The sequence below is a fragment of the Cervus elaphus genome, chromosome 22 (genome assembly GCF_910594005.1).
Source record: "Cervus elaphus chromosome 22, mCerEla1.1, whole genome shotgun sequence".
Taxonomy (NCBI): domain Eukaryota; kingdom Metazoa; phylum Chordata; class Mammalia; order Artiodactyla; family Cervidae; genus Cervus; species Cervus elaphus.
In genome coordinates this window covers 20,928,925-20,955,014 of record NC_057836.1, presented here as the reverse complement: position 1 = coordinate 20,955,014, position 26,090 = coordinate 20,928,925, and the positions used below count along the sequence as shown (strand labels likewise).

At 38.4% G+C, this 26,090-nt stretch overlaps 2 protein-coding genes and 1 long non-coding RNA gene across 8 annotated transcripts in view; 2 read left to right on the top strand and 1 right to left on the bottom strand.

Moving 5' to 3' along the window:
- STYK1 (serine/threonine/tyrosine kinase 1) overlaps nt 1–8,179 on the top strand; it is a 50,172-nt gene extending 41,993 nt beyond the window's left edge. For 4 of the 5 annotated variants that reach the window (XM_043882504.1, XM_043882506.1, XM_043882508.1 and 1 more), the window contains exons 8-11: nt 370–578; nt 2,439–2,479; nt 3,366–3,462; nt 7,093–8,179. In XM_043882504.1, coding sequence (XP_043738439.1) covers nt 370–578; nt 2,439–2,479; nt 3,366–3,462; nt 7,093–7,297 — 552 coding nt within the window. In that variant the 3' untranslated portion in view covers nt 7,298–8,179. Of the gene's footprint in view, nt 1–369; nt 579–2,438; nt 2,480–3,365; nt 3,463–5,541; nt 5,719–7,092 lie in introns of those variants that run through there. The other variant, XM_043882509.1, reaches the window with a different exon arrangement.
- Nucleotides 8,180–12,922: 4,743 nt separating this feature from the next.
- On the bottom strand, nt 12,923–15,368 carry LOC122680544. The gene is made up of 2 exons (XR_006336715.1): nt 15,205–15,368; nt 12,923–13,948 (listed from the first exon to the last, which is right to left on the bottom strand). It is a non-coding gene; the product is annotated as an uncharacterized LOC122680544 (long non-coding RNA).
- Nucleotides 15,369–15,712: 344 nt separating this feature from the next.
- Nucleotides 15,713–26,039, top strand: LOC122680543 (protein mago nashi homolog). 2 transcript variants are annotated; one of them, XM_043882038.1, is made up of 5 exons: nt 15,713–15,878; nt 21,778–21,836; nt 22,502–22,612; nt 24,844–24,926; nt 25,683–26,039. In XM_043882038.1, the coding sequence occupies exons 1-5, from the start codon at nt 15,785–15,787 to the stop codon at nt 25,780–25,782; spliced, it is 447 nt and encodes a 148-aa protein (XP_043737973.1). In that variant the 5' UTR covers nt 15,713–15,784; the 3' UTR covers nt 25,783–26,039. The 2 variants fall into 2 exon arrangements, with proteins under 2 accessions (XP_043737973.1, XP_043737975.1); XM_043882040.1 differs by having other exon boundaries at nt 15,829–15,961.
- The last annotated feature ends 51 nt before the right edge of the window (nt 26,040–26,090 follow it).

Sequence of the window (26,090 nt, the reverse complement as noted above, 5' to 3'; positions counted from 1 at the left end):
CTTAGTACCTGTATGGACGTGACATTCTTTTTTTTTTTTTTTTAATTAAACTTTTCATTTTGTATTGCAGCATAACTGATGAGCAATGCTGTGATAGGTTCAGGTGGGCAACAAAGGGACTCAGCCATATAAATACATATTGCTGTATTTAAAATGGATAACCAGCAAGGGCCTACTGTAGAGCCCAGGGAACTCTGCTCAGTGTTATGTGGCAGCCTGGATGGGAGGGAGTTTGGGGGAGAATGGATATGTCATTATTGATGCAGCTTGTTCAGGGTAGAAAATGTCTTTTTGAGGATCTGCTTCACTCTACCTGGGACCCAAGCCATGACCTCAGAGAGCTGATCCATTTTGACCTCACGTTGACAGGAATTTCTCCAGGAGAAGCGTCTGTTCCATGGCGATGTGGCAGCCAGGAATATTCTAATCCAGTGTGACCTCACTGCTAAGCTCTGTGGGCTGGGCCTGGCTTATGAAGTTCTCTCCCGAGGGGCCATCTCCTCCACTCATGTCGTACCTCTCAAGTGGCTTGCCCCGGAACGGCTTCTGCTGAAACCAGCTGGCATCAAAGGAGACGTGTACGGTTTGTTCCTGCCCCGTGGAGTTCCTCCTTTCTTGACTTCAGTGCCTTCTGCCTGTGAACATGACTGGGTCTATTGTCAATTAAGTCTACACATGAAGTCTCTGCTTTGAAGTCAGACAGACTCTCAAGCAAAAATGTGTGTTATGTGGCAGAGCTCATATTTGGCAGCTGTCTGCAATCCTTTTTAGTGCCTCCTGAAGTATTCCCTCTGTGTTAGATTAGAAGCCTTAATTAGGAGAGAAAAAATGAAAAATGAATAGATTATTCACACCAGTATCTGAGGATTTGATTTGGTAGAGTTTTAAGGCAGGTCCACTGAATCAAAAGTTTAAACTAGGAGCTATTAAAATAAAAAGAAATATATGTATACACATACATATATGTATGTGCTGTGCTAAATCACTTCAGTCATACCTGACTGTGACCCCATGGACTGTAGCCTGACAGGCTCCTCTGTCCATGAAATTTTCCAGGCAAGAATACTGGAGTTGGGTAGCTTATTCCTCCTCCAAGGGGTCCTCCTGACTCAGGGATCAAATGCTATCTCTTACATCTCCTGCATTGTCAGGCAGGTTCTTTATCACTGCACTAGAGAAGCCCATGTATACATGTAACTTAAAACATATAAATGGATATTTATTTATCAGTCTTTCAGAGGAAGGCCAAGAGGATACACGTGCTATGCTAAATGAAGTTACATGTTGTATTTCTTATATAAAACAATTGTGATGCAGTTTGACTGCAGACATTTATTGTTAATTTCCCCCCAGTTTTCTACAGTTGTCTCACTCACACAGTTTGACAACACTCTCTTTTTAGTGGCTTGATTTTAGAGAATGCTTTCAAAGCATTCAACCTAGTTTTCAGGAAAATAAGGCTTTTGGCATGTATATTTAATCAACCTACATAGTATTTAATTATGTAGTTATAGTTACATGTATGATTGGCATAAACAGGATTGTAAAGAATTACAATTGACTTTTGGTAACCATATGACTCATCTGCTTGGAGGAGCAGGTAGGTGTAATACAAAATATCTTACCAGCCATGACTGTTAGGAGCTTCAGGGGAAATTTAGAACATCAGTTAATGTGGTGAATCAATTAAGACACTGATTTTTCATTTCATTGCTGTTTCACTGATATCTGCTTTTCAATAGAGGTCTGGAAGTAATAAACTTCCTTGGGAGATACTGCTCATTTCACAATGATGCTGTAGAATAATGAAACATATGTCTCTCAAATCACATTGTTTAGGCAACTACCTACCCCATTTATGTATAAAACTTGCTTCTGTTAATGTTTTACCTAGGTTTGGGCAATTAGATCTACTGAGGAAATAGTAGATAAATGATAAACCCTGCTTGGCCTTGAACTAAGAATAAAAGCTGGAATTTCAGCAGGAAGGAATGGAAAAGATGAAAAAGATACACAGGGGGATTTTTATATATTTGAGTGAATATGTTTGCATTTGCATAAGCACTCATAGCATTTAACAAATAAGAGTAAATATCTATTAATGTGTAAATACCTATGAATGTGTAATATCTATTCATATGTAATATTTAACAAATAATAGTAAATATCTATTAATGTGTAGAAAGGAGACATAAATCAAGCTCTCAAGCAAATTAGATTCTAAGGGGACTGGACAGAAATATTTTCTAATTGCATAACTATTATGCCATTATATAATAATGGCTTATTGTACCAATGGCTTATAGTACCAATCACCCTTGATTCCCATTCACTGCCATTGTCATGGGTTTCTTACTGAAGGTCTCTGGTATTTAAGTGATCTATCTTTATGAAAGGCAGAAATAAAAATGAAGTAAACAGCTTTGTTTCTTTTACAGCTGGTCTTTTGGGATCCTGCTATACGAGATGGTGACTCTAGGTAAGGAGAATCCCCAAAGTAGTGTGCACCCCTATAGAAATATGCAAGGATGTTTATTTGTGTGGTAGATGACATTTGTTGTGAGAAGGGGTTTCAGTACAATTGCTGAAGATCGAACTGAGCTGACACATTTTCAGAATCCAAGCTTGATTTTTGAGATAGTCTTATAAAGTCATGATTCCCTTCCTATCTGTCTCCCTCCTTCCTCTTTCTTTCCCCCAAGACTTTACCAATTTCATGGCACATTTTAAAATCCAACAAGTATTCCAAGGATGATCTCGTGTGTGCTCAGTTGCTCAGTCGTGTCCGACTCTTTGCAACCCCATGGGCTGTTGCCTGCCAGGTTCCTCTGTCCATGGAATTTTTCAGGCAAATTCTTGCTGGAGAGGGTTGCCATTTCCTTCTCCAGGGGATCTTCCCAATCCAGAGATCGAAACCACATCTCTTGAGTTTCCTGAAATGAAAGGTGAATTCTTTACCTCTAGCGCCACCTGGGAGGCCCCTAGGCTGATCGTGCATAAATATAAAAATGCTGTCTTTAGATTTATTAATCCATTTGACTGAGAAACTGCAGCACTTTCTCTTGTTTGAGAAGCAGAGGGCAGATCTTATTTCTCCTTCGCAGCTCTGCTTTATTTTGTTACATTCCTAAAGACTTGACATTTTCCTAAATTATCAGGTCTCCCTCCCCCAACAGCTCCTTTCTCCAAAATTCTCCAAGTTTATACCCTTATCTGATCACCAGGGATCAACTATATTATACCTATTAGGTTTCCTACTTTTGTAGGTGATTAGCCCAGGTGGATGGAGAATAGTGTTAGTTATAGTTTATGTTCTAGAAGACCCTAAAGTTGTCTTACTCGTCTCACTCTTTTCATACCAACAGGGGCACCTCCATATCCTGAGGTCCCTCCTACCAATATCCTACAGCATCTCCAAAGAGGGCAAATCATGGAGAGACCCAGTAGTTGCACACACACCATGTAAGTGGCTTTTAAAATCGTTTTTGCTCTTAATCAGTCATGCCCTTTGTAAAGTGGCTCAGATGATCCTCAGCTGTCCTCTATGTGCTAAGGTACAATCTTAAACCAAACCTATGCAGAAAATACATCTGCTCATATATATGTGTATATGGGTCTTTACATCTGTGTGTGTGTGTGTGTGTGTATACATGCACACACACAAACACACACATACACAATATGGAGGCAGCCACTGAATGCTATATTAGAAATTTAGATTTGCTAACATTGTTAAAGCTTAGTTCCTCTGGAATCTTTCAAAACAGACGAAATCAAATGCAGATACAACACTGTTTTAGCTATATAAATGTCAGTCTCAGAGACTACCAGCTTCAGTTCTAATATAGTTGTCATAAAATCCACAGTTACTCACTGGTTCTTATTTGATATTTAACTTTAAAAAATATTTTCCTGGTTCTAAGCATGTTGGAAGCCCATCAGAAGAAAGACAGTGAGAAGAAATTAGACAGCAGAAGGAAGATATCAAATTGCCAGCAGAAAGGGACAGTTGGTGAACTAACATAGAAGCAGAAAATTAAAAATTACACACAGAATTTCATAAACAACAAAGTACAAAGCAGGTTATTATAGACTATAAGAAAGGCTTCAATTATTTTTAAGAAGGCAGGAGATAATATATTGATATACATTTCTATTTAAATTGCTGTTATTTTGTAAATTCTTCAGTACTGAAAAGGTAACTTTCCAGCACCTGAGTTTCCCACAAATAAAAACAGTAATTATATCAAGCATATTAAAAATGCTAAAAATCATAACTTTATATACTTACACACACATAGTATAGTGATACTGGCTGAGTATACTAGAATGAAATTATTGACAAATATTTCTTGTAGGCTTTATATGTGTGTGTGTGTGTGTGTGTGTGTGTGGCTGTACTTGATACTGGGGATAGGCAGAGACATTTAAATGAAAAAGTACCTTATCTTGAAGCATGTAATATTTGGATAAGGAATACCTGAAAGAACATGAAAATCAACAGAAAGTGTGAAGGAATGAGTAGACTGGTTAAAAGCTCAGATTCATGTCATAGTCAAAAAAACACATGTTCAGTCTTAGTCTTATATGTTACATTGTTTACTTAACTTAAAATAGGTAAAATGATAGTCCTGCCTCAAAGTAATTGTGAGGCTGCAATGAAATAATGCATGTTGAGTTTCCCTTCCATGCCTTTTGGGCTTCCCTGATGGCTCAGTGGGTAAAGAATCTTCCTGCAATGCAGGAGACACAGGAGACTCAGGTTGGGTCCTTGGGTCCAAAAGATCCCCTGGAGGAGGAAATGGCAACCCACTCTAGTATTCTTGCCTAGAAAATCCCATGGACAGAGGAGCTTGGTGGGCTACAATCTTTGGGATTGCAAAGTCAGACATGACTGAATAGTCGACTAAGCCACCATGCCTTTTACAATAAGTATGTTCTTGGTAAATGTTATCAGTATTAGTAGAGTAATATAACATCTTATACAAAATCTAATGGTACAACATTAAAGAGTGTGGGAAACACAGTGTGTGCTGAGGTTATAAGGGAAGGAATTTAAAATTCCTACTTATACTATAAGGAAAGAATAACCAGGGAGAGGATATTAATGCCTTGGGCAGAGCATAAGCAAAGAAAAAACTGGGTGTTACTAACCATGTCTGGGGCATAGCTAGATGTTGTCTTAGGAGGAGGAGAGGGCTCCTGTTAAGCAAGGCCTATGTGGTAAGAAGCTGGGGAGTAGAATGCCAACTTTATAAGATAAACAGTAGGAAACTGCTGTAGGTTCTTGAGTAGGAATGAGACTTGATAAAGAGTGTTTGATAACAGACTGTTACACATTTTCTAGAAATTGGATTGCAACAAAGACAGATTAAAGGTGGTAAATACATCTATCTAGATTAAGGCCATTTCCTGGAGAAGCTAAATAATAAAGGGAGAAAATGACCTGGATTAATGGAAAGAACTGTCTGATTACAGTATCTGAAATTAATATGACTCATGTTATTCCATATCTTCTTATTTTCCCCTGTTGTGATGTAGCTCATACTGGTAGACAAGTTATAGCAATGGTCTGGAATGATGCAAGTTCATAATATGCAGGATGAAAACACTTAACTTCTGAAGGAGTTTTTGATAATAGAAAAAACAACAAAACTGTTTTGTCATACTGGTGGTGCAGCAGAAACCAACATGACATTGACCCCATGGACTGTAGCTCGACAGACTCCTCTCACCATGGCATTCTTCAGGCAAGAATACTGAGTGGGTAGCCACGCCCTCCTTCAGGGGATCTTCCCAACCCAGAGATCGAATCCAGGTCTCCTGTACTGGATTCTTCACCATCTGCGCCATGCTACTGCTGCTAGGTCACTTCAGTCATGTCCGACTCTTCGCGACCCCATGGACTGCAGCCTACCAGGCTCCTCCCTCCATGGGATTTTCCAGGCAAGAATACTGGAGTGGGGTGCCATTGCCTTCTCCATCTGTGCCATGAGGGAAGCCCATAAAGCAACTATATCCCAATTAAAAAAAAAAAAAAGGAAAAGAATAAGGTGATAAATAGATGAAATAGAAGATTCTAGTATTATGCTGAATAAGGGAACTCATGTGAATTCACATTCATGTAAAAAAATAATTTACATTCATGTAAAAAAAAAAAAAGATTCTTTGTTGACTGAGCCACTAGGGAAACCCATAGTATAACCATTGACTAGTATTAACTAGTATATTATTCATATGACTAGTATAACTATTCTCTACACTTATGTGTATTCAATGTTTTCCATATAAAAGTTACAGTAGGAAAAAAAACCATCAGTCATTCCTATTATAAAAAAGGTTAAGATATTAAGAGATTTAGTATTTAGGAAGGTGAGAAGGAATAGTATTCTCTGGGAAGAGTATGGGACAGGGTGACGAATAGATTACAGAATTGTAGGGTTCTTTTGTTAAGATTTTTTTTTCCATTTATTTTTATTAGTTGAGGGCTAATTACTTTACAATATTGTAGTGGTTTTTGCCATACATTGACATGAATCAGCCATGGATTTGCATGTCTTCCCCATCCCGAACCCCACCTGCCCCACCTCCCTCTCCACCCGATCCCTCTGAGTCTTCCCAGTGCACCAGGCTCGAGCACTTGTCTCATGCATCCAACCTGGGCTGGTGATCTGTTTCACCCTTGATAATATACATGTTTCAATGCTGTTCTCTCGAAACATCCCACCCTCGCCTTCTCCCACAGAGTCCAAAAGTCTGTTCTGTACATCTGTGTCTCTTTTTCTATTTTGCATATAGGGTTATCATTACCATCTTTCTAAATTCCATATATATGCATTAGTATACTGTATCGATCTTTATCTTTCTGGCTTACTTCACTCTGTATAATGGGCTCCAGTTTCATCCATCTCATTAGAACTGATTCAAATGAATTCTTTTTAAATGCTGAGTAATATTCCATGGTGTATATGTACCACAGCTTCCTTATCCATTCGTCTGCTGATGGACATCTAGGTTGCTTGTAAGCGAAGAAGCATGATTTTCAAACATTTGCCTTGTCAAGGAAGTCAGTTTCTCTTGTTCCCCTTTCAGGTATGGTCTTATGAAGTCCTGTTGGCGTTGGAGTGAGGACAGCCGCCCCTCACTTCGAAAGCTACGCGCATGTCTCGAAACTGCTGCTCAAAGTGCAGACGACAAGGCTGTGTTGCAAGTCCCGGAGTTGGTGGTACCTGAACTGTACGCAGCTGTGGCGGGTATCAGCGTGGAGAGTGTCTCCTACTGCACCAGCATCTTCTGAAGGTCCTGGGACAACACCCACTTTGGGGAGATTGTATACTCTTGAAACCAGTTCCTCCAAGAGCAAAGACTTTTTAGTGGGAGTTAAAGGGAGAAATGGGACATGGATCTTGAATTTTCTCCTACACATTTCCCTAGAAACCTGAAATGATGCTGGATGAGGCTGCCCTCACCATGTACCCTTGAGATGGAGAAATGCAGTTTCATTTCTGCTGTCCCAATTCTGAAGACACAGGGTAGATGGGTTGGACAGTGTCGATGCAAGGGAGGTTTTTACAAATTTGCAATCTTTGTTGCCATATGGCATAGATAAGTTGGTCCCTCCTACCACAGGCTGGTTTCCTTTGAAACGTGCTTTTATCTAGACTATAGTTAAGGTCCAGAAAATTGGAATCAAATGAGGGAAGAGAAAGTTGATAAAGAAATTGATGAGAAGAAATGAAAGGTTCTATTTTCTCAGGAATATAGATGAGGACCAAGGTCCATCCTTCACAGAGAAGGGAGAGGAAGGTCATATAGTTTTCCATTTCTGGTCCATTCATGCAGGGATGAAAGAGAACCATTAAGGAAGATTTCTGAGCTCACCCTAAGATATAAGCTCACCCTATATGGAGAGATACAGTCCCCTTTTATCTAATTCTGAGATAGGTAAATCCTGTTGGTACTATTCTAAGTAGAAGCTGGAGGGGTGATTTCATGATTAAGAACATTGGTTATGTACCATCCATCAGGCTCACTTTCTGGTCCCTGTTAGATTAGAGAAATCAACCCTGAATATTTATTGGAAGGACCAATGCTGAAGCTGAAGCCCCAGTACCTTGGCCACTTGTGAAGAGCTGACTCATTGGAAAAGACCCTGATGCTGGGAAAGGTTGAGGGCAGGAGAAAGGGGCGACAGAGGATGAGATGGTTGGATGGTATCGCTGACTCAATGGCCATGAGTTTGAGCAAACTCTGAGAGATAGTGAAGAACAGGGAAGCCTGGCGTGCTGCAGTTCACGGGATCACAAAGAGTTGGGCACGACTAAGTGACTGCACAATGACAGATAAGACTATGGGGACTGAGCTCAGAGAGTCCAGTAGGGTTGATGATGAATAGACTGCGTATGTGTTTAATAAATGGGAAATGTGGAAACCAGCGAGAGTGCTTACTAGCTCAGGATGTCTTTAAGGAGTGCTAGAAAAAGCTGTAACCTGAGATAGAAGGATGGTAGGTTCTGATTTTCAATCATTCAATGATGTACTGTGAAACTTATTTCATTAAATTAATATTTATTGAGTCAAAGTATACATTTTGGGTTATACAGTTGTCAAAATCTTGACAATAAGGAGGATGAAAGTAAATAAATGTGAATTAATGTCAACAGGAAAATTCAAGAGACAATCTACATTGTCAGAAAAGATTCCTCATGTGTAGAAAGGGGATAATACCTACTTCACAGGGTTGTTGTGAGAATGGAATGAAAGGGTGTTATTTCTACCACATGTGGTGTACACTATATGACAATAAATATTAATTTCCTTACCTACCCCTTTACTATCCTAGGTTCTCCTTCATATATTTTTCATTTAACATCTGTGGTGACCAAGAAGAGAACCTTAGTCTGTCGGTTACATTGCAAGGCAGGACATACTTAAAGATGATGATATAGTACAAAATTGTTGTTGTTGTTTAGTTGCACCTGACTCTTGTGACTCCATGGACTGTAGCACCCTCAAGATCCTCTGTCTATGGGATTTCCCAGGCAAGAATACTGGAATGGGTTCCTTCCCCAGGGGATCTTCCCAACCCAGGGGCAAACCCACATCTCCTGCATTAGCAGGCGAATTCTATATCACTGAACCACTGGGGAAGCCTATAGTACAAATACCATGACTGAAATGAGGAAGTCATTATTTTTGTGTGAGTGTCTGGATGACTACAGTCACCTCCCACTATTTCAACATACTGGAACTATCATGACGATGACAATTCAGCTGAACACATGGTCTATGATTTTAAAGAATACATTGGGTACTCTTGAAGAGACATTCAAGACTGCAACAGGAAAGCTGACTGGCAGTTTAAAAAGTTTGCATAATCCTGATGGAGTCACCCAACTGCATGACAATTCTTGCACCTGTAGGAATACTGCAATGACCAGTCAGAATTTTAATACGTGGTAAGTAGCAATAGGGAGAAGGGAGGTAGAATGGCTCAGCATAAAACATTGAAATCCTATGGAATGTCATTGTTCTCAGCTGTTCCCTTATGTCTAATTTACAAAATATTTATTCAGTTATTTTCAAAGAATTGAGTGTTAAGGGCACCTGTGCCAGACACTGTGCTAGATGCTGGATTAAAAAAACAGTGTTAGATTAGAGTCTAGAAAGCAAGGGATGTTATATACATGTTTGTATGCATTAACGTGTGGTGTGGAGATGGTGAAGGACAGGGAGGCCCAGTGTGCTGCAGTCCATGGGGTCACAAACAGTCGGACCCGACTTGGTGACTGAACAACAAGAATGTGTATTTGTGAATTACAGACTGTGGTAAGTGCTGTGAAGAAAACGTACAGTGTGAGCGGAAGGGAGTAAAAAGTGGGGACCTTGTTGAAAAAAGTGGCATTTAAATTGAGACCTTAGGAATGGGTGAGTAAACCTGACAGTGAAGAGAAGAGCTTTCCAGGAGAAGGATTATTTATGTGAAAATACTGAGGCAAGAAAAAAAAGCAAAAAAAAAAAAAAGAAAAAAAGCAGTTTGAGGAACTGCAAGGAGGCACAGTGAGGCAGGAGGGGAGTGGTGCTGATGAAATGGAGCGTTGCTCTTTCAGACTATATTTTTTTTCCCCAAGGGAAATAATGAATTTGCCTTTAGCAACAATATTCAAAATAGTACTTGATACTCATCCATCAAGGGTAATTTAGAAATAATAAAAATCAACTCTACCAAAATTCTAGGAATAAGTTAGATGATCCAGGAGACAATACTTCACAAAATACCCACCATGTACAAAAATAGACTCAATGGAAAAGTATAGTTTTTTTTTTTCAAGTTTATTAAATTTTTTATTTTATTTTATTTTTTTTTAATTAGTTGGAGGCTAATTACTTCACAACATTTCAGTGGGTTTTGTCATAAAAAGTATAGTTTTAAAAATATGTAAGAGGAACAAAATATTAATTCTGCAAATAGTTTTTCATTGTATACCACATACAAAGCTCAAAGTTAGTCTCCATGGAGAAAATAAAGACAAACCTGAATGACTCAAGTCCTCAAGTCACTTATTTAGTAGTAAATTGGTGCCTCCATTTTTTGTTTATTACATATCTTTATTAGGAAAAATATTTTGAACACTTGTTCTAATCAAAGTATATTTATATAGAAACATAAAATATACACAGTATAAAATAAATGCAATATAAATTTAAAAGGGTAAGATAAAGGTAAAATAAATTTATTTTAAAAATATTTTGCTAATTATTTCACACTTTATGTTAATGTTTGTTTCGGCAGAAGGCAAAGAAACAGACAATTGCTATTTTCAACTTGATTTGTTTTTCTGGATATAGATCTGGAAAACTGGATATAGTAATTGTTTATTCAAAGGAAACTTGATTTTTCCCTCAATTGACCAGGCTTTATCCAAAAGGAGAATTATATTTCTGGCATCTCTGACTTATTTCCAAGGTAATGAATAGAAAAGAGAATTATAATGTTTACCATTTAATCAAGTTGAATCTGGGTTAGGATTTGTTTTATTGTTTTGATTTCCTCCTCTCCCAGTCTTTCGTTTCCAATTTATCTTTTATGGTTAAAAAACAATTCTAACATAGCTAGGAACTGAGCAAATGCCAACCTGGAAATCATGTCCCATTGAAACCTGACAATGTAATTTAGAATAATCTGAACCAGAGTTCTCAAATCATGTTCGTTCACAACACTTTCTAGGTATTTTATGCCTGAAGAACCCCATGGACAGAGGAGTCTGGAGTCCACAGAGGTTGCAAACAGTTGGACATGACTGAGCACTTAGATTAAAGTTGAATAATAATATTTTTCACCATTTTAAATAAAAAGTAAATCAGTTCAGTTCAGTCGCTCAGTCATGTCCGACTCTTTGCGACCCCGTAGACTGCAGCACGCCAGGCCTCCCTGTCCATCCAACTCCCGCAGTCTACTCCAACTCATGTCCATTAAGTCAGTGATGCCATCCAACCATCTCATCCTCTGTCATCCCCTTCTTTTCCTGCCTTCAATCTTTCCCAGAATCAGGATCTTTTCAAATGAGTCAGTTCTTTGCATCAGGCGGCCAAAGTATTGGAGTTTCAGCTTCCTCATCAGTCCTTCCAATGAATATTCAGGACTGATTTCCTTTAGGATTGACTGGTTGGTAAATGGAAAAAGTAAATAGAATCTTCTGAATCTTAACCTTAACCAGCCAACTCATTGGAAAAGACCCTGATGCTGGGAAAGATTGAAGGCAGAAGGAGAAGAGGGCAACAGAGGATGAGATGGCTCAATGGCATCACTGATGCAATGGACATGAACTTGGGCAAACTGCAGAAGATGGTGAGGGACAGGGAAACCTGGCATGAGTCCATGGGGACTCGAAGAGTCAGACATGATGGGACAACTGAACAACAGCTGTTACTAAATTTTTGCTCCACCATGACTCATTTAAAAAATAAATGTGTCAAATACAATAGAAGGCTGAGAAAATAAGCCATTATGCTTAATTTAGCAGACTGGCTTTACTTGTTTTTGAAATAAGAGTCAGAGGTTATGCTATGTGTTAGAAGCATATAATACTGTCATATGCATGAAAAATCATTAGTTTAAAAAAAAAAGAAAAATCATTAGTTTGAATAATGGAATTGAATATATCACATCTTAATAATCAAGCAACACCTTCAAGTGCTCACTATATGTGAACATGTTTGAAAAACAATGATGTGGAAGTTGTGGTGTTTCTGCACAATGATTGTTCTCTTATTTTAAAAATGTAACGCCACTGAGTGCTCTAAAAGACATACATGGTTGACAGAGAGAAGTTACTACAGAAGAGAAGAGAGAAAGGTGGTGGATGGAACAAAGACTGAAATAGACCATAGTCATTCTTACATTTAAAAACATTTCAATCACCTTAGAATACTGTTTTAGACCATATAATATTCTGGATTTACTACTTTGATTCTTTTAATGGGATGAGTTAGCCTTAAAAGCTTTATTTATTTATTTTTGTAAATACAAAACCAAAACTATTCAAAAGCTACTGATAAAAGAATGAGGACAAAAAACTACCCTTTCCAGTATTTATCACAGGAAAGTCAGAACATATCTCTGGAGATTGTAAGTAGGAATGATTTAATAATTTTGAATAGTGGGGCAAAAGGCAAAAAAGGTATGAGGACAGAGCAGACCTAAGAGATCAAAGGAAGAGAGAATTTTAGACACTGGAAAAAGTGGAACATTTTAAAAGACTAAATTAACACTTATAAGAAATAATCATTTCTGACCACAGCCCTCTGACTTGATTTGTCACCATGAAGCTGAAAACAAAAAACATAAAAACTCTAGTGGGAAATCATTATTTTAGAAATATATATTGTGTATTTGATTAAATCATTAAGCCTTAATTTCAACTGGAGTTGGAAAATAAAATGTTTATTTCTTAATTACTTCACATAGGTTTTTGAAGCTGATCACAGAGAGATTACATTAGCAAAGGCAGAAATAGTTCTTTATTTGACTTAATTTCAGGAGGCCAAACATTTATTTTCATAAATAAACTGTGCTATTACTAGTAAGTATGCTCTAGTTTGAAGGCTACAGCCACTGAAATGGAAATTTCTGTGTTCCAAAAATATTTTCACTATTTCCAGCCTGTGCAGAAGCCTATGAACTGGCTCTTATATATTGTCCAGGGTAGCCACTAGTTCACACAACTTAAATAAGATTTAAAAATAAAAAATTCAGTTCCTCAGTCTCACTAGCCCAAGTGCTCAATAGCCATTCAGAACATTTTAATAGCTCTGAAGTAAAACATCCAAGACCACAATACACAAATGCTTTATCACGTTCCAATTTTTATCATGATACAAGAGATACACAACACGACTTTTTCTGTGGTGGTTGTAGCTAATTATAAGAATGATTTAATTAACTGTATTTTCACATTTCATCTTAATAACAGAGTTAGAGAGGATTAGTCTTGAGCTCAGATTTCTGTTTAGGGGATAAAGTCAGTCAAGGGTTACAGATAAAAATCTTAACACTGTGCATTGCATAAGCTCTACTGACACAGTCACAGATCTGGTGTCTGTAGCTGTCTCTAGGTAAGCATGAACTCTGCCACGTGTGCCAACAACTGGAAGGAAAAGCATTAGGGAATCCAAAGATTGCCTGGGGCTTCCTACAAAAAACAAACCAAATGGATTACTGACTATATTTCCAGAGACACAATAGAATATTGTGGTCAAGTTTCTGTAGATCATTTTTGTGATAAGCACAGTGACTGATGCATCCAAGTTTGCCTGGGAAGTTCCATGTTTTAAGACTGAAAGTCCCACATCCGAAGAAACTCCTTGGTCTGGACAAAACTGGAGAAGTCAGTCACCCAAGAGGTGAGGGGTGGTGCTATGTTCCTTGTATATTTTCTATAACAGCAGCCTGTATTGGAATCAAATAATTTTTCTATATTAACATTTATACAGTGGTTAATATGGGTTTCCATATTGACAGTTATACAACTGCTAATACTTCACATAACCTGCTCAGTCTGTTTTTCTGGTTATTCCACGTCCATGAACTTTGTGTTCTAATGACACCGAATTTCTTGGCTTTCCCAAGTCATGCATTTTAACACCACTGTGCCTTTGCTCAGGCTGTTTGCTTTTCCATCTCTCTGAACATATACTGAATTTATCCAACAAGGTCCAATTCAAATAGCATCTTGTCACAAATCTTCCCTGATATTTCCCCTTTCTTCCACTTCCCCTCTTCCCTAATAAAGTGACTTGAGTCCTCTACAATATTACCAGCATTAAACAAACAAAAAAACCTTTTTTATAGCATTTGCTTCCATGGACTAATATGTGTCTACATGTTCATTTTCTAGACCACAAGCACAAAGGACTATTTTTACTACCAGTGCCCAGCCATTTCTGGCACATAGGAAATGCCCATTTTAACTCACCATATGTTGTTTCATAAATTTTAAATCTTATTTCACATACATTATCTCATCTGGTCCTTTCAACGATTTTTTGAACCAGACAAAGTTGATCGTAGTCTATTCATTTGGTTGACCAATAAAAAGGCTTAAAGATAGTGTCTTAAACGAAGTTAGGTAGAGATAAGTAATGGGCATAAATCCCAGTCGGCTGACTGCCACTCTCTTTATCAAATCCCACTGAAGGTTAAAGGGTATTCAACAAGCAGGATTATTCTGTGTCGATAAAAGAAAGGTAATCAATATATCCAAAAAGAAAAAAACAAAAAAACAGGCTTTGTGTAAAGCTCAGCTTGTCTTTCCCCCTCCTCCAAAACCCACCCCAGATGAGCTCCACTTCATTTCCCCAGTGTAATTCTATAGCTTAAGAAAAGTGGGTTAAACCACTTCATACGTGATCACACTGCCGAAACTCCAGTAACCGAAAAAGTTTTATTATTGAAAGAAATTCCTTTCGTATCATGACTGTCAAGAGATTTTGCTTCAATGTGCTCTTCAAACTTCCAGACCGCCTGACTGATGGATTCTTTCTACTTTGTCTCGTTCTGGCTTCTATATGTCAGAAAACGAGCAATCATGGTCCACAGGGGACCATGTTAGAAATCTAGCAAGAGAAATGACTGTACTGCAGATCTGCATTCTGAGCTGTTATCTTGACTCATCCCACTAACCTGGGGAACAAGGCCACACCCACCTCACGGGATGCCGTGAGACCCCAAAAGTCAGGGCGACTTTTAATTTAGAACTTAAAGCAACTCCACTCCAGTACTCTTGCCTGGAAAATCCCATGGGCAGAGGAGCCTGGTAGGCTGCAGTCCATGGGGTCGCGAAGAATCGGCCATGACTGAGCGACTTCACTTTTCACTTTTATGCATTGGAGAAGGAAATGGCAACCCACTCCGGTGTTCTTGCCTGGAGAATCCCAGGGATGGGGTCGCACAGAGTCGGACACGACTGAAGTGACTTAGTAGCAGTAGAGCAACTCCGAACTCAGTTCGGAGCCCATAACAAACGCTTTCATATTTCAGCACTTGTGCTTTCCCAATATAATATGATCTAACTAATTTTGAAAATAATATGACCCGAGTAAAGCAAAGTTCAGATCTTTGCAACCCTGCCCCACCACACCCCGGCTCCCCACCCGCTTTTCTCTCCGGCCGACGCAGGCTGAAGGGGCGCGCCCGCTGTGACGTGTAATCCTGGGCGACTGACGTCACTGCCAGGCGCCGGGAGGCACGTCGGTCGGTCCTTCGGCGGGCTTTTCGGGGACAAAGATGTCTATGGCCAGCGATTTCTACCTGCGTTACTACGTAGGGCACAAGGGCAAGTTTGGACACGAGTTTCTGGAGTTTGAGTTTCGGCCGGACGGTGAGCGGAGGAGCGGCGGCTGCAGCAACTGGGAGAGATGCTGAGCAGGGGGAAGCGAGGCGAGAGGAGGCGAAGGAGGCAGGGTGGGTGGGTGAGCCTTCCCGGGCTCGCGAGTGTACAGTTGGGTCCAGGAGCTTAAAAATGTAGGAAGCGTGCATTGGTTTGGGGGGATAAAAGAGAATCGGTGTCAGTTATTTCAGAAAAGCTTATGCTGCCAGATCCTAAAGTTCAAGCTATAGTAATCAGAATCCCAGAATCAGTTCACCGGAAGGGACCTTAAAGGCCTTCTAGTTAATCAACCTAAACTTGGACATTTTTTTTGAGAACATCCCCATTACGCGGTGGACCCATGGACGCTTAAAATCTTCCTGTAAATAGTAAATTTCAGACGGCCCATTTATCCGCTTTACTCATTTAGGCTCTGTATGGAAGGCAACAAGTCGAGAAAAGCAAATGAGTCCTGCTCTGAAGGCGGGAAGCCCAACATGTAGAAAAACGAGTGTAATGATGTCTTTCGGGTGCTTAAATACAGTTGTTCGCTATTGGATGCAGGATGTATTAAGACTATAAAAAGGGGGCGTGGTTAGTGCTGCTTGAAAGAGACGGAAATCTTTTTCGAGAAGGCAACAACTGAGATGAGTATTGGAATGAGAGGACTTATTTTCTTGGTCTCTGGGAAAAAAGGAGTCAGACTCCCGAGTGCCCTATGACCGGGGCGGGGGAGTGAGGTGAAACTGCCAGTTACCCAAGGAATGTGCAGCAAATTCTACGTTTTGACAGCTCTGATTTTCTTTAGATAGTTGTACTGTGTATTGAACTGTTATTGTAACAACAGTAGTCCAACTGCATAGACTGTTTTTTTGAATGCATATTATGTGCTGGGCAACACGTAAAAACAAAAATTGAGGGTACAGTAGTGCATAAGACTTTTTCATTCCCCTCAAGGAGTTATATCTTGGTGGATGGCATAAAACTAAGCGTAAAGTGGTATGCATATTATGTGTTGTGTTCATGCTTTGGACGAAGTTCTGGGAGGGCATGAAAGAAAAATTAGGGGAGGATCACATACTCGGAAAAGGGAAGAATATAAAACTTGTCAGGTAGAAGTCAGGGTGACTACGTTCTGCAATTATTTAGAAACCTTAATCACACCTAATATTCCTGGATCCCCTCAGGTCGTTTCTAAATTTAGTTCAGGAGCCAAATTTACTTGAATTCTCTTTATCTTTCTTTATATGATACTGACTTCGGGGTCTTGGCTTGTGAACAGCTTTTAGCTGGTCCATGTCAATTTTAGCCAGTCATGTGGATTAAGCAGTCTTTTTTTAATCTTCAGTTCAGTCTGTCCAACTCTTGGCGACCCCATGGACTGCAGCAGACCAGGCTTCCCTGTCCATCACCAACTCCTGGAAGCAAAGTTCAAGCTCATGTCCATTGAGACAGTGATGCCATCCAACCATCTCATCCTCTGTTGGCCACTTCTCCTGCCTTCAATCTTTCCCAGCATCAGGGTCTCTTCCAATGAATATTCAGGACTGATTTCCTTTAGGATGGACTGGTTGGATCTCCTTGAAGTCCGAGGGACTCTCAAGAGTCTTCTCCCAACACCACAATTCAAAAGCATCAATTCTTCTACACTCAACTTACTTTATAGTGCAACTCTCACATCCATACATAACTACTGGAAAAACCATAGCTTTGACTAGAGGAACTTTTGTCAGCAAAGTAATGTGTCTGCTTTATAATGTGCTGTCTAGGTTGGTCATAAATTTTCTTCCAAGGAGCAAGCGTCTTTTAATTTCATCACTGCAGTCACCATCTGCAGTGATTTTGGAGCCCAAGAAAAAAAAGTCTCTCACTGTTTCCATTGTTTCCCCATCTATTTGCCATGAAGTTGAAAGGTTGTTGCTGAACGATAAGACGCCGGATTCTTGGCCTCCGGAGGAGACATATTCAATCCGGGGCCAGAGACGAGGATGGATCGCTCAGAGCTTTTGTGTAATAAAGTTTTATTAAAGTATAAAGGAGATAGAGAAAGCTTCTGACATAGGCATCAGAAGGGGGCAGAAAGAGTGCTCACCTGCTAGTCTTCAGCTGAATGTTATATAGTCACTAGCAGTCTGTTAATGAAAAGAAACGAATGTCTTAAAACTCAGAATGGTACCAGATAATTCATCTCAGGCCATAAAACGATGGACTTGAATCTTGTAGAAGGGCAGATTACCACACAGATAGTTTCATTTACATAGATTAGGGGAACAATATCTGAGTATAACATACAGGTTTGTCAAGTAGGTTCTGAGCCATTTGGCAGAACTTGAAGACAGAGTCTGGAGTACATTAACATAGCTTATGACAAACATTTCCATAAGAAAAAATGTATTGGTTAACTCAAGGTTTGAGAATAGTTAGCTTCAGGTGAAACTAGGTGTCATGGCAACACAGCATTTTAAGAGAAACCTCCTTTTAAATTTGTATAGAGAAGGAAAAAAAATATTGCCAGTTTGTTTCCTCTTGCCCTTAAGAGAGATAAAAATGTCTGGCACTTGCAGCCTGTTTCCTCCATTTGGAGACCCCTGGCCTTCCTGCCTGTTACCCTCTCAAAGTGATGGGACCAGGTGCCATGATCTTAGTTTTTGAATGTTGACTTTTAAGTCAACTTTTTCACTCTCCTCTTTCACGTTTATCAAAAGGCTCTTTAGTTCTTTGCTTTTCTGCCCTAAGGGTGGTGTTATCTGCATATCTAAGGTTATTGATATTTCTTCCGGCAATCTTGATTCCAGTTTGTGCTTTCCAGCCTGGCGTTTCGCATGATGTACTCTACATAGAAGTTAAATAAGCAGGGTGACAATGTACAACCTTGACTTACTCCTTTCCCAGTTTGGAACCGGTATGTTGTTCCTTCTCTGGTTCTAACTATTGCTCCTTGACCTGCATACAGATTTCTCAGAAGGCAGGTAAGGTGGTCTGGTATTCCCATGTTTTGAGGAATTTTCCACAATTGTTGTGATCCACACTGTCAAAGGCTTTGGCGTAGTCAATAAAGCAGAAGTAGATGTTCACGTACAGTTGAAGCCTGGCTTAGAGAATTTTGAGCATTACTTGGCTAGCGTGTGAGATGAGTGCAATTGTGCAGTAGTTTGAACATTCTGTGGCATTGCTTTTCCTTGGGATTGGAATGAAAGCTGACCTTTTCCAGTCCTGTGGCCACTGCTGAGTTTTCCAAATTTGCTGACATATTGAGTGCAGCACTTTCACAGCATCATCTTTTAGGATTTGAAGTAGCTCAGCTGGAATTCCATCACCTCCACTAGCTTTGTTCATTGTGCTGCTTCATAAGACCCACTTGACTTTGCATTCCAGGATGTCTGGCTCTAGGTGAGTGATCACACCATTGTGGTTATCTGGGTCATGAAGAAATTTTTTATATAGTTCTTCTGTGTATTCTTGCCATCTCTTAATATCTTCTGTTTCTGTTAGGTCCATACCATATCTGTCCTCGATTGTGCCCATCTTTGCATGAAATGTTTCCTTGGTATCTCTAATTTTCTTGAAGAGATCTCTAGTCTTTCCTATTCTATTTTCCTGTACTTCTTTGCAGTGATCACTGAGTCAGACTTTCTTATCTCTCCTTGCTATTCTTTGGAACTCTGCATTCAAATGGGCATATCGTTCCTCTTCTCCTCTGTCTTTAGTTTCTCTTCTTTTCTCAGCTATTTGTAAGGCGCCTCCTTTACAATGTCACAAACCTCTGTCCATAGTTCTTCAGGCACTCTGACTATCAGATCTATTCCCTTGAATCCATTTCTCACTTCCACTGTATAATTGTAGGGATTTGACTTAGGTCATACCTGAATGGTCTAGTAGTTTTCCCTACTTTATTCAATTGAAGTCAGCTCCCAGTCTTGTTTTTGCTGACTCTATAGAGCTTCTCTTGTTTGGCTGCAAAGAATATAATCAATCTGATTTTGGTGTCGACCATCTGGTGATGTCCATGTGTGGAGTCTTCTCTTGTGTTGTTGGAAGACGATGTTTGTTATGACCAGTGTGTTCTCTTGGCAGAACTCTGTTAGCCTTTGCCCTGCTTCATTTTGTACTCCAAGGCCAAACTTGCCTGTTACTTCCTACTTTTGCATTCCAGTCCCCTATGATGAAAGGGACATCTTGTTTGGGTGTTAGTTCTAGAAGGTCTTGTAGGTCTTCATAGAACCATTCAACGTCAGGTTCTTCAGCATTAGTGGTTGGGGCATAGAATTGGATTGCTGTGATATTGAATGGTTTGCCTGGAAACGAACAGAAATCATTCTGTCATTTTTGAAATTGTACCCAAGTACTTCATTTTGGACTCTTTTGTTGACTATGAGGGCTACTCCATTTCTTCTGAGCGATTCTTGCCTACAGTAGTACACACACTGGTCATCTGAATTAAATCCATCCATTCCAGTCCATTTTAGTTCACTGATTTCTAAAATGTCGATGTTCACTCTTGCCATCTCCTGTTTGACCACTTTCAATTTACCATGATTCATGGACCTAACATTCCAGGTTCCTATGCACTACTGTTCTTTACAGCATCGGACTTTACTTCCATCACCAGTCACATCCACAGCTGGGCATTGTTTTCATTTTGGCTCTGTCTCTTCATTCTTTCTGGAGTTATTTCTCCACTCTTCTCCAGTAGCATATTGGGCACCTACAGACCTGGGGAGTTCATCTTTCAGTGTCATATCTTTTTGCCTTTTCATACTGTTCATGGGGTTCTCGAGACAAGAATACTGAAGTGGTTTGCCATTCCCTTCCCCAGTGGACCACATTTTGTCCGAACTCTCCACCATGACCTGTCTGTCTTGGGTGGCCCTACACAGCATGGTTCATAGTTTCATTGAGTTAGATAAGGCTGTGGTCCATGTGATCAGTTTGATTAGTTTTCTGTGATTGTGGTTTTCATTCTGTCTGCCCTCTGATGGATAAGGATAAGAGGCTTCTTAATCTTCAATTGAGTATTTTCAGGGAAGTTTCATTTCAGAACAGTAGTTCTCATCTGCCACTTCTGTTCCACAACCTTTCTATCAGTAATAATGAGACCCAAAGACAGCAGTTCCTAAGAGATTCACCTTATTAAGATAATATATCATTTTAGAGGATCTGGATCATGTTACAGCTGTACCTAGGCAACTGACCAGCCATGAGGAGAAGCATACATCAGGGAATATATAAACATTCAATGTAAATCAGATAACAAACTAGCCAGTTTTTATTCAGAAGCAGCATGTAGTTTGTATTGCTTCTTAATTACAGTTCTGAAATAGTAGCATTATCATACTACATTGAATTGAAGGAAAATAAATGAGAACATTTTGGAGTCATGAGGAAGGCATGTTTATTGGAACGAAGTAGATTTAAGTTGAATCTTGTGTGACTCTGAGCAAGTTTCTTAACTCTCTGTTTTTCTTAACTGTGAATAGGCGAGAAAATTTTTAGGATTGTTTTACAGATTAGATTAAATGCTCTGGGTAACTCAGCACCAGTAAGACATTAGTAAGACAATAAGACAATAAAGTAAGATAAACTTTAGAAGAAACGTTAGTTCTTTTTTCAGATTCCCTGTTTAAATCTTGATGTTGCTTAAGAAAATGACTTTTGAAAATGACCCTCCTATTGTATGAAATTGTATTGAAGGCATGGAGTATAAACAGTTGATTTGCTTCAGCTTCAGCCAGCTCAACAGCAAGTGCATATCCAGCATTGATCTTATGCCAGGAGGGAGGAAATATTAATAAATGTAGTAGTATAATATAGCTTTTACCTTCAAAATTGCTTATGATGTCATTTCTTTCTTTATTATTATTTTTTAGCAGTTTTTGCTGTTATAAATTGAATTTTTTTCTACTTCCTACAGGAAAACTTAGGTATGCCAACAACAGCAATTATAAAAATGATGTCATGATCAGAAAGGAGGTACGTTCTTTTCAGATGTCTAATTTTTTGTGTTAACCCTGTTTTCCTCGTGTTTGTGTTTTTACTTACATATTTAAAGTACATGTAAGGCTTTAAAGTACAGAGAAGAGGCTGATTTATAGATTGAAAAAGGATTCTTTAACATCTATAACATCTTTAGCATCTATAACAGCAAAAGAATCAATCTGAATATATTAAGTTGTAGTCCCACATTTGAGCATATCAGTTAATTCACTTTATAATTAACCTGGTCTTTTTACTCTGCTCATTATTTAAAATTAATTGACAATCATGTTTTAAACACAGTATGCATTTTAAATGAAAGTTTCAAATGTTAGGTATAAGAAAGTGTTCACCGCACTGTGATATGTATTTGCACTTGTCATTGTTCACCTCATAAATTTTCTGTTAACCACTCAGAGATATTTGATACAAGGGTTTAAGGAGAGAATAATGATATGAAGAGGGAGAAGTATGTTTTAAAGGAAAGGGTAAGAGAGTGAAGAAAAATCAGTAAGAAGGATGAATAATTCTCTCCTTTTAGAATCAGAATTAAATTTTTCTGTAATTCTATTTGAATACTCAGGGTTTGTAACTTCATTTTATTATTTCTGTCTAAGTTGTGTCAAGATGTAGACCCTGACATTTTTATTACTTGTTTTCAGGCTTATGTACACAAGAGTGTAATGGAAGAACTGAAGAGAATTATTGATGACAGTGAAATTACAAAAGAAGACGATGCTTTGTGGCCTCCTCCTGACAGGGTTGGCCGACAGGTTTGTATTTAATAATTCTTTAAGTTCATAAATTATAAAAATTATTAATAGAATTGTGTTTCTCCTTATTTATCTAGAATAGATCCTCATTGAATCTTGGATTTTTTTCATCTAGTAGGCACCTGGTAAATGGCTTATAATTGTATTTCACTTTGCATCAATTTGTGAGCTACCTCCTAGTAATAAAGGAGTCGGTTTAGACATCTTTCTGAACAGTCTTCTCCGCAGCCACCGCAGCTTACCTTCGGGTGTTTTCACAGTGTTAGGATTAATTTCCATTATAGGTTAAGTACTTTTATTAGGAATAATGAGTTCTTGCCTGCATGTGTGCTCAGCCCTGTCTGACTCTTTTCGATCCCATGGACTGTAACCCACCAGGCTCCTCTGTCCGTGGGATTTTCCAGGCAAGAATACTGGAGTGGGTTGCCATTTCCTCCTCCAGGGGACCTTCCCAACCCAGGGATCAAAGCCAAAGCCGTGTCCCTTGCATCTCCTGCACTGGCAGGCGGATTCTTTACCACTGGCACCACCTGGGAAGCCCAATGAGTTCTTAGTAAATAATAAAAATAGGTAGAAAAAAGCGCAAGTGTTTGTTAAATTTGAGAATTAGGATTCTCACTATGTAAAATTCACTTTCTCCAGATATATAACTTTGAAAATTCTTATTTGCCTCTTTATACCCCAGAGAGAGATTTGATTGGTTTCTTTGTTCAAACTGACCATTGCCTTTGCCTGTCATATTCCCTTCAGAAAAATTGATATTTCTCAAAGGGCTGCTGAAGAGCTCTGAAGGCCTGATTTCACTCTGTAGAAAGACAGTTTGATTTCTGAATTGGGTCTTTTCAACTGCTGGAAGAATGAGATATGACTGCAGGAGGAAGAAACACTTAATTTCGCTTTTGTGTGTTCCTGAGGATTATACTGTGTAACCACTTCTTTGACTAGAAGAAAATGTGGAGAATAGATGCTGGTGCTCTGTAGCAGTAACTTAACACTTCTGTTTAAAGAAACGTTATTTAGGAAAGCAAAGGTAATAGTTAACAGTATTTATTATATTCACTGTGAACACTTTTAAGAAGTAAATTTAAATCCCCATTCATTTTAGACATATATATATATTGGCATTAAAAATCAGAAACAACAGCAGCAAACCTTTTATTATCTCTTAGACTCAAGGAGAGAGCAGTGTTTTCGTCTACCCACTTGATCATGTGTTCGTGTGTTTTGGATAATGGGGAGGATTACTTATGCCCTTGAAGTTGTCTGTTGTATCTTTAAGTCAAAGATTTTCATTGCTTGAGAGTCTTAGTTAATTATCCATTCTGTGTGTGTGCCATAAAGGGGCATAATTAGATCTTTTCTGATCAAATACAGAACTGAGAGTGTCTTTAATGGCGTCCGTTAATTTAATTAACATTAATTATTAATTGTCCGTTAATACAGACAGAGCCTCTTAATTTTTCATTTTAGATTTGCAGACAAAATATGGAGAAAAATTTATGCTTAATTTTGTACACTGGAAGCATAAATCTGTTTTATGCTGTTTTGTTTTATTAGTTCTTAATTGTAATTGTTTTGTGAAGTCAGAAAAGTATGAATCTTTCAGTCTTATCCAAGATTTAAATATTAGTACCATCACGTATTAGTGGTTGTAAATACAAACAGTTTTTTTTTCGTCTGCTTTTGAGTCTTGGGCTTCACATTTGTAAAATCAGGCAATAAAGCTGACCTGAGAAAGACAGGCTTTATTAGCCCAGTTTTGGGGATTACAGAGAATATGTTTCCAAAGTCCCTATCAGCAGGCCTGATACACAGTAGGTGCTAAATAGTGCTATTATTAACATTATGCAGTTTATTTGTAGAGCATGGTAGAAAGGATAAATGTATTTGTATCTGTTATATTAAAAATAGGTTTAAACCCATATAATTAGTTTTTATTGACATCCTAAGAAACATTTCTGTGTGACTCTGAAGTCTGTCATTCATTTGATAGGATCTTCTTTATGAGATCTGTGGAAAGCAGTTCTTGATTCATCCTAATACTGGGGACCTCTGAGAAGTTGATGAGATTTTTACTTTACAGACATAGTTTGTAATTAAAAAATTGTTTCTTTTTTATTTTTACCCCCTCCTCTATTATGGCTAGAAAACTTGCAGCTAAAATCGGGACCTCTTGGTTTTAAGAGGTGAATTTTTACATTAACGGCATTTCTCTGTTTTATTTTTTTCAGGAGCTTGAAATTGTAATTGCAGATGAACACATTTCTTTTACCACATCAAAAATAGGTTCTCTTATTGATGTCAATCAGTCAAAGTGAGTATTAAAAGCATTAATAAAAGTTAAAGCATTTTGACTAAATTTACATGATTTATTAGAGAGGCTCATTTTAGAACCATAGCCAGTTTGATGAGATTACTTTAATTGTATCCTGTAGCAATTTATTATGTATATGTAATCCTCATTTTTATATTAGTAAAGACTTGTTATCAAAGAAGTTAACAGTGTATTTTACTGATTGCCAAAAAATCTGAGTCTGGATGCAGCCCTACAGAATTTAAAAGAAATCCTTCTTGGATTTCTCAGCCTTATTAGTTCCATATGACATCATTTGCCTCCTTGGGTTTAATACATGAAAGAAATGGAGAAAACCCCGGTATGGCTTAAGTATGGCTGTAGCCATATGTGGCTTCCCAAGCTCTGTGTGTGATGGATACCTCTTAGCATCATCTGAAAAATCTCTCTGCCTCCTATTTCTTTCCACTCTTCCCCCTCAAAATGTTCTTCTAGTGTTATTTTCCTACCAGCGTAACTTGTAATAACTTATTTGTTTGCTTAACTAGTTTCAGTGTAAAAGAGAGAGAGGAATTTCAGAGAAAAGTTCAGAGAAAAGATAGAGATAGAAATTGTCCTGTACATTAGTTCTATTAATAGTTATCAGAAAATCCTTTCTCCTCAGTTCCTTTAATTGTTTTTGATTTTTGGTCTCTGTTTTGTTTTAAGAATTAATTTATATTATTATGTTGTTTCATTCTTGGAATAAAAAACTAACTTTTATCTTTTAAATTTTAGGGATCCTGAAGGCCTTCGAGTATTTTACTATTTGGTACAGGACCTGAAGTGTTTAGTGTTTAGTCTTATTGGATTACATTTCAAGATTAAACCAATCTAAACTGTATGTTTTTTGAAACTGGGTTTATATTTAATTAAGGGGTGAGTGAGGGAGGATTTGTTCATTTATAATATTGGGGTTTTTATGAATGTGAAGCAAAGTTTTGTATGCAAATAGGAAAGAAGACAATATCTAAGCAGGCTTAATGGTTATCTTCACTTGAGTCCAGGTGGATTGGGCAGCCACCGCACACATTAAACTCTGTAAATAAAAGCCACCTGTTGAAATTTTGCTCCAATAAAACATCAAAGCCTGGATGGAGAGTGCTTTTGGTCTTTCAGGAGGTCAGATCTCTGATTCATTTTAAA

Excerpts from the sequence above, each read along its gene's own strand:
- LOC122680543 (XM_043882038.1), top strand. The coding sequence starts at position 15,785 with ATGTCTATGGCCAGCGATTTCTACCTGCGTTACTACGTAGGGCACAAG. Across the intron at positions 21,837-22,501 it reads ATGTCATGATCAGAAAGGAG|GCTTATGTACACAAGAGTGT; the intron begins GTACGTTCTTTT and ends ACTTGTTTTCAG. Across the intron at positions 22,613-24,843 it reads CTGACAGGGTTGGCCGACAG|GAGCTTGAAATTGTAATTGC; the intron begins GTTTGTATTTAA and ends TATTTTTTTCAG.